Raw genomic sequence first — 11,974 nt, forward strand, 5'->3', positions numbered from 1 at the left:
AAAGCCGGACGTGCAAATCGAATCGTTCGTTCACTAAAAATACTGAGCTCACTTTTCTCGTGAAAACTAAACTTTTTGGTAAAAACAGCAAGTATTCGTGGTGGAACACAACGTTACCGGAAAACAAAAAAATCAATAATTTTTTAAGTGCACGCGCCTTGCAATCGACCGGTACGGATAGAACAAAGGAAAAGAAAGAGAGAAAGGAAGCCGAGGAGCGATATTGTGCGCGATAAGCGTCGATCGTTGACCTACATGAAGCGACGAATACCCGCCGTGTGAACAAAACATTTAATATGTGAATACGTGAAGCGTTAAGTTTTAATCCCTCGCAAGAAAGCTCGAGTTGCACCGTGACGTTAATTTGGTAACAAGAATTCCGAAAAAAAAATAAAAAAATAAAAAAAATTTTTGTTTCGGAATTAAGTTCGCGGCTCGAACAAAATGACAGAACGATGAGAATCATGATAAAATTTTCTTCGTTCTTTGTTTACACGTGCTCGAATTCTCGTTTCTTGACAGTGGTTCCACGAAAAACTCGAAAAACGACGACGAATAAATACCTAGGAACGAAAATGTTGTTTTCAATCTCAGCTTATCGAAGAAAATATTCGAACGATTCGTCGAGCACGAATGAGCATTTTCGCGGATGGTTATAGGCAGCGTGAGCGGAGTATTTTCCGTTTGCCCTAAACCCGAGAAGTGCTCTCTCAATATTAGCAATGCACTCAACAGATCATTTATTGTATTTCTCGAGCACGTAGTGGTGGAATTTATTGACAAAACGATTTATTTCGTTTGTGCATAAAACAATAAGCGTTCGTCAATGTCAAGGGTACATTAGACCGCGAGAAAATTAATGGTGCGCCTCCCCGCCGCCCCGTTGCCTGCGCGCCCCGATCGCGCGCGGGGGCTCGGACTTTTTGTTCGTGACTATACGAGCGCCAAGCGTTACGCACCCTTTGGGGAGGTGGGCGAAACAAATTTTCAAATGTAGTTGCAGTTGGATGACTGTACACGCGTCAAGGCTTGCCCGCGGGGCGAAGGTTGACGGCGATCAGCTGATCGCCCTCTCGCGGCCGCAATGGCCGCGAGTAAATAATGTGAAGCATTGCGTTCCTTCGAGACACGGTACAATCCGGGGCGCTTTGCACCGAAGTTTAATCCCTGTGCGTCCGCGCTTTTTTATTGGTTAGGCGACCTTGCGTCGTTGGAGCGTCGAGCGATTTTAGCTCGAGAATATATTTTTATTTTACGAGCGTTCTCGCCTACTTTTTTCTCCGCGGAAACGTTGTCGAACCACGTGCAGACGAGCTTGCTTGAAAAGCACAAATTTTCTATACACGCATCGACGAACAAAATGAACTTTTTCACCGATGACGTTACCAGCGGAAATGAATTTCACGATATCGGAGAACAAACATGTCCGAAAGATAAAAAAAAACAACAACAGCACCAATTGATTTTCAGTCAGAGAACATTCACTGCCATTCAAAAATAGATATTCGCGACTCGCCAAAGAATCCTCACTTCTCCAATATCGACGCACGGGAAATTCGTCAAAGATTTTTGTTGTAACAGCGCATCGTAGAACTCGGGCTTGACTTCAGATTTGAGAATCGAAAAAAAAAAATGATTGAACACAGAAAGATTTCGAGTGAGAATACCGAGCGGTTCGCGGCACGGATACGCTGAAGTGCATCCACGTTTGAATAATCGCGATTGTCAAGGTTGGTCACGTGGCCTCCGCATCATATTTCACAGCTCACGTTTTATTGCCGGAGAAAATGATAATGTATTTGAATATAAATTAAAAAAAAAAAGGGAAAAAAAAACATGAATTAGTATAAATGTTACGATGACGTTAATGCTGTTTAACACCGTTGCGTCGCACGACTAATTTTTACGTAAAGCAAAAAAGTATCGCCGTGAGCTCGAGTGTTGCGATAGATTGCGAATCGTAAGCATTTCGATGGGCGTAAATCCGCTTCGAACACTGTAAAAGCTGTCACGAGCACACAATGGGCAACACATCGTTAAAAAACCAGCGTAAACACTCAATAAAATCGTAATAATATGGTACACACAGTAGAACAAAAAATAACGAGGAAAACAAAATCAAATGATGAAAACGCACCGTGCTAATTTTCCTGACTCGTCGCGAGCCGTACTGGCTGTACTGCGACTTGTTTAACGACACACGCGACATTATTTTAATTATAAAAAGAAGGGATATCCAAAAATCACGTCACGAGAGATCACAGTGAAATAAAAGGGTAAGAGTGAGACGAAGAGAGAGAGAGAGAGAGAGCGAGATCGAAGCGCTGAGCGATGGACACTCGCGCGAGCACCCCCGCGCGCGTGGGCTCGTTTCCCTCAAATCAAAAATCTATATTTGTAGTGTCGAATACTTTGTTTTCTCTTTTCGTTGCTTTAAATATACGTATAGAAAATGTGTGTTGTAAGTGTGTGTTTAAATACTTTGTGAATATCATAGAGAGCTACATGAAAACTGCCTCGCGATAGCTGGCTCGTCCGTTATTAAAACCGACGACATCGAGCAGCATCAGCATCGACGACGACAATGACGACGACGACGACGACGGCGACACCACCACCAGCGACGCCGAGGATGCGAAAACGAAAACAAAACAGAGATGTAACGTACGGTATTCGTAGCGCAACGTGATTCACGCACTTTCAACTACAAAACATAAGACAGCTCGTCATAATCGGCTGCCATGTCACAATAACGAAACGAAACGAAACTTTGAAAACGGAAATCTGTAACCTTCGAACGGACGAGAGGAGGCCCCTTCCCTTTGGGGGCTGAGTTTTCACGGCTTTTTTCCTCGCGCTTCTTTTGTCATGCGACAGAGAAGCGAGAACGGAGGGTGCACGACCCCACTAGGGGGAAACACGGTCGCAACTGAGGGTGGGGAGAGCACGGAGTAGGGATGAAAGAGGCGCGCGAGCGTCGCTGGTGGGAGAAAACTCCTGTTATAACGTCGAAAAGAATAAAAAAGAGAATAAACACGCTTCGCGAATGTAGTGCGGGGCCTTATAGTAGTATACAGTGAATATCGTATATTTTGACACGCCGTGACTCGTATCCCCGTGCGCGAACCACGCGAGTGTCCTTGCTTTATTTATGCTTCGTTTTTCGTGTGTGTTTTAATAATGTTTTTGTTCGTTGTTTCTTCGCTTTATATTTAATAATTATGCTTAATGTCGCGTTCACGCGAGTCTCGAAAAACCTTGGGAATATACGCGCGCCTTCTTCGAGCGCGTGAGTTCTGGCTCTGCTGGCTGACTGACTGGTCGCCCGACTCGGCCGCGCGCTCTCGCACCGCACCGTCCCGCTTATACTCGTTGTAATCTGCGCACACGGACACTCGCTTCTATATACATATTTTCTACTCGTTCTTTCTTTATTTTTCCTTCTTCCTATTCTTTCTTTTTCTTCGCCTTCCCCAATGATCCTGAGTATGGACGGTCGCGCGCGCGCCACCGGGACGAAATATGTTCTGCATTAACGCAAACACTCCGGAATAACCCGCGCGCCTTTCGGCGTGCCGTAGAAAAGAGCACGAGAAGCAACCGAAAAGTTCGGGTTTTTCTTTGCTCTCGAACTGTCATTGGTGTACATCGCTCGTGCGAAAGAGAGAAGGAGAGAGCGAGAGGCTAGCTCGTCCGTATCGAAAGAGTGTGCGCGCGTGTTCGTGGATGTGTGCGCGTCTACGTGAACTGGCCACGGACGGGTTTATTTATACTTTACTCCCGCCTTGCAACGCGTTTTGCTACACCAGCTGCGTTACGACGATGATGCACCCGCGAGCTAAGAAATATCGCTATTCGATCGAGCCAAATATTTTTTATTTACAATATACGCGAAAAGCGAAGCGTACGTACTGACTGAAAAGCGAAAAAGAAAGAAATTCAAAGAAATCCAACTCGAGCCAATATCAACAGACTGGAAACATCGGGCCCGATGATTCATCACTCGCTGCGGAGCTCGTCACGTTCCTTATTCCTTTTTTTTCCATCCACCGCTCCCATGATATCAAGGCAAGCCTCCCTGCCGAGAGAGTCGACGGCGTCAACGGTGAAAATCATACGCACGCGTTTCGCCGCCGCTTCATCACTACAGTTACGCGGATGCCTCAACGCAACATCGCTAAGCGCGCGCACGATCCCCCCACCCCTTCGCCTCTCCCTCTCCCTCCTTTCTTTTTCCGTCTCTGTTTCTTCAGTTATACTTGATTTCCGAGCCGATTTCAACAGCGCGCTTTTCTTACACTTTTATCCTCTATTTTCGCCCATAGATCGGACCTCTCGATTATTTCATCGTAAATATATCTTCCCAACGATTTCTCAATCCGTATCTGGAAAGTTTTGTACTGTAGACTGCTCCGAATAACGGAGACTGAACAGACGTATTGATTCAAGTGCTCATCCTTGCACTTTACGGCCTCGAAACTTTTTGACATAACCTAAACAATGGGAAGGTTGTCTTGAGGGAATGTAACATTGGCTCGCATCAATGAATTTCCTCCAATGAGCAACTACGTCATCGAAGAAACTCGCTGGATGATTTTTTTCTTCTTATTTCATCATAGTTTCAATAATGTTATGCTTCAAATTTTCGAAACGCCGATTTTAGAATTTACTCGCATCGACAGGAGGAAATGTGCTTCGCGGTGAGATGAACACTTCGGTGACGCATGCCAAAAAATGAATTGAAAAATATCGAATTTTTGACGAAAACATAACCTCGCTGCCATCAATCTATACATGGGCACTCGGCAAATTTATGAAAAAATCGTTTATTTCGTGCTGGAAGGTCACAATTTAATCCTTAGTATCTAGATTAGATATTTAGATGAAACCATGTTTAGTCTAAAATTTTTAAATTGGAAGTGGAATGACCGAGGAAGAAAAATGTGATTTGATAGTCATTTAAATTTAGAATCTTTATGACCGTAATTCCATCACGATCAAGTTCTCATGGCGAATGTCTCGCCTTACTCATCCGTTATCTTTGTTTTCCCATGACTACGCTCCGCAGCAATAACCTCGAATATTTCCTTCCGTTCGTGTTTCAAAGCGGCAGAAAGGCGGAGGCGTTTTACGAGAAGAGAACAAAGATCCTGAGTTGAAATTTATATATTCGTGGATCAAACTGCGTGATAGTATTGAGGAAGTTCGCAGTTGAGGGAGCGAGAAAAACACACGACTTGTTTACGTTTACTGAAGGATATTTGGAGCTGCTTTCTATTACTTTTGTAGGCTCTTTTCGGAACCACGCATGCGCGACAGTTGGCCTAAAATAACTAATTAGAGTCGAAAATCCGTTGGATTCTTCTGATATAATTAATTACGAATTGAAAACAAAAACAACAATAAAGGAAACGCTTGAAGCGCACAAATATTTTCTTTGTGACAAGTGCGAAGGTTAATTCGCCCCAATCTGAATGATTGGTCTCTCGGCGTCCCTTTCTTGTTAGCGGCTTTCTTTAAGCGCCGCGCGCGCAGCTCTCGCTGCGGCCAACGCTGTCGCGGCGATTTGTTGAAACAGCACGATCGCTCGTAGGTCGTAGGTGAAAAAAAATAAAATAAAAACAGTAATGCGTTTATACGATATTCAGATTTTTTAAAATAAATCAACTTTTTTACACCATATTTATTGTCTTGGTGTTAATTCAAATAAATAAAATATTATTTTATTGAAATCTCCAGTTGAAGTGATTTTTAGCGCCGCTCATTGACTGTTTGAACAACTACGCTGCAGAGCGTCTCTTATCAACAGGTTTTCAACAATTTTACGTACAGAGTTGAGTTTTTCAGTTCGAAGAGAAACCACTGAAAAGCTCATATGTTGGAGGTTAAAAAATCACGTTAGATTATTGGGAAAAGTGCATAAAGGGGGTGCGAAAGTGATAATAGATTTTTATTATTATTTTCTCTATTGTAATCGCTAGATTACAAGAGCCAATAACCCCTGAATTGTGAGTACTACATTCCAGCACAAAATACCAAAAACGATGTCGAATAATTGGAAAAATTGCAGTCGATTTTCCGGCCAAGTAATTGAAAATTCTTTTCTTTACCGACTGAGAGTAACTCTTGACGCAGGAGTTACGAGCGTATTTTGTAAAAAGTTGAGTGTTCGAAAAAAAATGTCAATCAATTGAATCACAAATAAAATTTGAATAATTTCTCGGTCAAAGCTGAATTTTTCTGGCCGTTATTTGGAGGGATTTTTGTTGGCAGTGCGTTTATCATCGTCGCGCGTTGATATTCTCGTTGGCGCGACACTGGGCCTCAATAATAATCTAACACGGATTATTCGTTTGTTAAATCGAGAAGAGAACAAAAATAAATTGCTTGGAATGAGAGAGAACGTTAAACCAGTTAATGGAGATGATTTGTGCGCGTCATGCGTCGATTTGTAATGATCTGCATGAAGCGTTATGGACAGAATTACCAACAGGTTTTCCCATCGCTCCTCCCACGCCGCTCGCGTCGAGATGATCGCGTCCCACTTCTTTTCGCTCTTCCCCAATCGCGCTTTTCTCACTTGTTTCCTCCCAGTTCATCCGCTTCAGAATTACGAAAGCTTTTTTTAACCCTTCAATCGAATCTCAATGATACTAAATTTATCGGCCCCGGAATCGTGGCGAAATATCGTGAAATAATACGCATTTACGGTCCGTCCTAACCTAAAAATCTGTGCGCGACGTTTCGACAGTGCTCTTTTGAAGCGGCCGGTACATGTTTCTCTCGTTATCTCCGTATATATAGTTTGTTTGTTTCTATCCTCATTATTCACGGTATTCTCAACTTTGATTATCAAATCGAGAGGATTACTCACGCTTGCTTTCTCTACTGCCTGTTGTTTCACCGTGTAACCATATCGACTACTTTTTTCGACGATTAGTCCTGACCTAGATGATAGCTCGCATCGTAATACAATCGGCAATCGAGCTCGAATTTTTCGAGAGAAAATCGAAGCCCGCCCCCTTGCCGTTTATTCATTTGTTTCGTACGTTTTTCTTTTCCAAAATACTCGTGTTTTGGTGTTTTTTTTCTTCAATAATCAATAACTACGGTTCCCTGGAAGTTCTAAGCTTGCGCGAGTTGGGCGGTGGAGCCGCACGGAAACTTTGTATTTTATCATTTTTCGTTTTTCTCACGACGTTCGCTCGATCGAAACAAAGTGTCAGCCCATTTTTGCCATCGCCCTGCGCGGGCTGACAAGCCTTTTTTTACTCGGTCAAACTGAGTCACAGAATTTCAATAATTCCAAGTGAGGTTAGGTCCGTACTCTTAACAGCGAGAATTTCATGCAAACAAAAATGTTTGTTTACTCACCACGAAACGGTTAGAAGGTGATTATAAAACTTTTTGAAGCTCACTTGCCCGGTTACTGCTTGTTTTGATGCCGAGAGTTTTCTCGAGCAACGATACGCTGCACTGCACACTAATTTACTACGCGCAGTAGCGAAAGCTCTGTGACGATTAACGAGTCAGTGCGTGTACAATTCTACGGAAATATGCTAATAATAGTATCTGTGATCGTGTAATTTTCATTTTTATAACGAATAAAAAACATCGTACGAAGCCATCCAGAAAGTTTGTTTTTTTTTCCTTTATTAACCTCAAATATTTTGTTCGACTTTCATTGGGCTTGCATGGATTCAGATTTTTAAAATATGTATATTTTTTTGAACGAAATAAACAGAACAGATAATCGTTATCGAACCGTGAAAGTTCAATAATTATGAAAATCTTAAAAAGGTTCAGACATTTTTCGATAAAAGTGCGTCGAGAACGTCGAAGCCTGGAAATAGATTTCTATCGCGATATATAATCGACGATTATTTTCTTCAACAGCCGGCTTAATCTAGTGCCGGGAATGACAAAAAAAACGTTGGAAATTACGAGGGTCACGAATCCGACGAGTTAACCTAAAATCTCTCGTGCCGGTTATACGCATATAAAGATAGTACGAATGTCTGCGAGGCTTACACGAATTAATTAGATAACGAGCACCCGGCAATTAGATCCACAAGATCGACGAGGACAATGCATCAAAACACCATCTGCTTCTCATCTGGAGTGAAAAAAATTGGTGGAGCTACGTTTTATTGAAGGGAACGCGGCGCGAGCACGAATGACGATCGCTGTCATTGTCGTCGTTACAGAAAAGAGCTGCGAGCAACGGAGTTCGGTAAAGTTTGAAATTTTATCGAAGACTAATGTTGCTCGTAATACTTTGAATGTTTTGAAAGTTTCTTTTCAATATTTTTAAATTACGAAACTGTTATTTAACAAAATAACGGAAAAAAATTTAGAATTTTCGTAAAAAGAACGCGGAGGAAACGCGTTTCGTCAAGGTGGAAAATCGATGGGCGTTAACCACAAATTTCACGAAATCGAGATGCGAGCAAGGTCACCCTCGAAACGAAACTCGTAAAGTGTTTTTTTCAAATTAGAATTTTCAATCTTCTTTTTGCACTCTTCGAATTTTTCAAATCCCTTTGTTCCAAAGTTCAGGCGAAATGTACCGTTAACTCACTGTTCAGCCGCGCGGTGGCGTTTTTTTAGGCGGCTCTCGCTTACGGCGGACTTATTCACGGTTATTAGGGCGGCCGAGTTTAAGTTTAGAGGTTATGGAACAGAAAATCAATTCTCGATGTTTGCTTCGAAAAAATCCTCGTGCATAACCATGTTTTTGGACGTTATCGTGTGAAACCCTGATGGAATGAAAATCGAATGAAGCGGTAAGTCGAGTGTACTGACTAAACCTCGGGGGCTGAAAGGGAGTGAGAGAGAAAGCACGAAGAAATTCTTGTCATTTCTGAAGCGATAACTTTGACGAAAAGAAAGCTTCTGGTGGAGAAACGTTTCGATATTTTGTCTGGAATTCGTAGCGTCGGAATCGAAACTTTTTCGAATAGAAATTCGCTGCGATTTTTCAACTGCCAACAGGAAAAACCGTTGTTCGTCTGAAAATCCTCCGAAAAGTTAATGGAAAAAAAGCTGACAAGTATGTAATCAGGAATTTCGTCGATCGATTGAGTATTGAAGACCGCAATTCTCGAACGTCATATCAGGAAGTCGCAATTGAGAAATGTGACGAGAAATTTGTCGGCTGATAAAAATGATAAGAAATCGTCGAGTCGTTCGCGATTTTTGTCTTTTTTCTTTCTCTGCGCGACTTATGACGAAAAAATTTTTATAATGAGTTACTTTTGTCTTTTTGAAAATATCGAAGATATGGCGTACACCTATTTTATTGTACGAAGCTAAAGAACATTCGACAGCGATATAAAGGAGTGATAACGGCACAACAAACACTCAAGGAGATAAGCTCGGTGCTCAGAGTTTCGAAGCACGAAAAACAAATCTTGATCTCCTCCGTTCCATAAGGAGAGCAAAAGACAAAATCTCAGGTATGAGAAATGACAGGTTTGCAAACGAAAAGAATCAATCAGCGCCTCAAAGCGGCAGATTATCGAAACTCGAGATTGTGCTTCGCAGCTGAATACCCAAGTCCAATATAAGATCGAAATAAAAATACAAGATTTGAAAATATCGTCAGCTATTCCATACTAAAAAAGCTTCGTCGCGAATGAAATATTTGCCGCTCGTGCGAGAGTCATGAGAAAAATTTGTGTCTCTACGCACAGTAAATAATGAGACAAACGATGTGTCCAGTGGAATGAGAAACACGTGAACAAGATGAGCGTTTATGCTACCGAGCACGCCGCCGCTCTCGTACTCTCTTAATTAACGTGATCGTTTAACAGCCGTTGTACTTCGTGTGAAAGAAAATAGTCCGCCCTGTATTTTAGGACGAGCGTAAAAACACAGAGACTCAAACGTTGACAACGGAGAGAAAAAGTTTATTTCTAACCTAAAAATGGTGCATCGCGTTTCGGAAACTTTTTTCTAATTCGCAGTGTTACGGTTCACAAAAAAAGTCGCGGCGCAGTTGTCCAATCGCAAATTAATTTTTTTCGCGTGCGACCTTTTTATCAAATTCACAACAACCGAGAATCGGCGGGTATCAAAAAGTGTCATTGTCACTGCTCTCAGTTTTCGAGTGGAATTGAAAATTCGTCCTTACGGAGTCGAGATGCACGAACGTGTGTTTGGGCAGTCGTACGAATCCGTCAAAATCCGCGTTATGACGCTCCGTATATATCTTCGAAAGTGAGATTCAGTTCCGAAATTCGACACTTACGAAGGTCAAACGTAAGCAAAGAATAGCAGGAAAGGTGCGAATTGGAGGTTATCGCTGCTTCCTCATTTTTTCTCGGAACATCGTAATGTTACGTAAAAACGGTTGAGTTTTTTCCACATTTTTTTATTGTTCCCAAGAGATGAACTTTTATTCCACTGTCAACAGTTTGACGAGCATTAAAATCGAAATGAAAACACAGAAATGGGATAAAGAATTATTCAAAAGGTAGTAAAATCCCCGGAGCTCCCGAAGCATCGTCATTTGTCAAGAGAAACGGCCTGTTGACAGTTTTGAAGACCCAGTGAAACTCGGTTCCTCAATTTTCGTATTTCTTTTGACGAAGCTGGAAATTTTTAAGCGCACGAGGAACGCGTAGCCCTCTGTGGGCCGCTCGGCAAAACGGTTCGACCATTTTAAAAGTGTTTGATGATTTTGAAAGAGCTGCAGTTCTGGTGGGGAGTTTTAACCGTTTTTTTTCAATTCTCCAACGATTAGTACGCCCATGAGAATGAAGAATTCGCAATTTTGCGAATCGCGTTTGCCCCCCCCCCCCCTGAAGCCTTGGTTTCCTGGTGAATCTGTCGCATTTCCGACTTATCAGATCGCGCAGTGCTACGGACTAAAAATCCCGCGGAATTTCTCGACAAGGTTATCCGCGATCGCGAGCAGCAATTTTTATTCTTCTATTCGATCTACTTTCAGCTGGGACGAAAAAAATCGATTTTTCCTCCGCCGGTGCACGTTTCCTTCGCGAGGAAAAAAACGACAGAGGAATCGACGAGAGCGGTGTGAAATCGAGGGCGCGAAGCTGCATTCGACCGAATCCGTAGCGCGCTCGTAAAAAGTTCGATTTTCGTGAAAACGTCCAAGTCGCGTCTGCCCGAATCGAGTGAAAATTTACGAAACGCGGAGCGGGCTGGCTCGGTGGGCGTCGTGATTTTCGTGCGGGTTAAAAACTCCCGTTCAGCCGTAGCCAAAGCGGCGGATTATTGATAAAAGTATAGAAGCGGATCGAGCGGGACCCGAAAAAGTCGGCGGAGCCGTAACCTACCTTGCTCTTCGGTGACATTTCGAGTGCGCCGTCTTATGCGTGAGCCGCGTATCGAAGCGCCGGTAGGAGTTCGAGGAGAAGCTCGATCGCGCCGTCGATCGAGCGACGACGAAGAGAATAAAGAGGTGCGCGCACAACGGAAGACCCTCCGCGAGGGAAAAGAGGGCAGAGAGTGAGTCGGGCCTAAACGCGCAGCACCACCCGAGGGCTGGCGGCGCTACGAGAGCGATATAGATCGATGGATACGGATTACGAGATTACAGATAGACCGAGCGCGATAGAGGAGAGATAAAAGGGAGAGGGAGGGAGGGAGGGTCGAGAAAGAGATCGAGCGCGTCGAGGAGTCGCTCTCGGCGCGGGTTATTCCGTGTAACGAGCGCGTTATTAAAACGCGAGCAGCAGAGGCTCTCGCGAGTCACTTATCACGGACAAACGGACGTGCAGTAACACAAAAGCAGCACAACACACGCGCGCGAGATATTCCCATCTGACAACTGCCCCCCACTCTCCTTCCTCTCGAGATCGGTATGACAATGACGATGATCGCAGAAGCTACGAGCATCCGCGACGTTCCCCTACTGTTGTCATCCCTCCTACCTCTTCCCTCTTGTTTTTCTCTCTCCACATTTCTGTGTCGATAGAGTGCACAAAAAACGTGTAAACACGCTCGC

At 43.3% G+C, this 11,974-nt stretch overlaps 1 protein-coding gene across 5 annotated transcripts in view; it reads right to left on the reverse strand.

Moving 5' to 3' along the window:
• Positions 1-11,974, reverse strand: part of LOC122412843 (monocarboxylate transporter 3) — a 33,139-nt gene that overhangs the window by 12,000 nt on the left and 9,165 nt on the right. Inside the window, exon 1 of one of the 5 annotated variants that reach the window (XM_043422763.1) lies at positions 11,304-11,581. The exons of 2 other annotated variants lie outside the window; for them this stretch is intronic. In XM_043422763.1, the coding sequence (XP_043278698.1) occupies positions 11,304-11,321 (18 nt within the window). In that variant the 5' untranslated portion in view covers positions 11,322-11,581. Of the gene's footprint in view, positions 1-2,137; positions 3,314-11,303; positions 11,582-11,974 lie in introns of those variants that run through there. 2 more of the 5 variants (XM_043422764.1, XM_043422762.1) reach the window with 2 other exon arrangements.

This window comes from Venturia canescens, chromosome 6 (genome assembly GCF_019457755.1).
Source record: "Venturia canescens isolate UGA chromosome 6, ASM1945775v1, whole genome shotgun sequence".
In the NCBI taxonomy this organism is placed as follows: Eukaryota; Metazoa; Arthropoda; class Insecta; order Hymenoptera; family Ichneumonidae; genus Venturia; species Venturia canescens.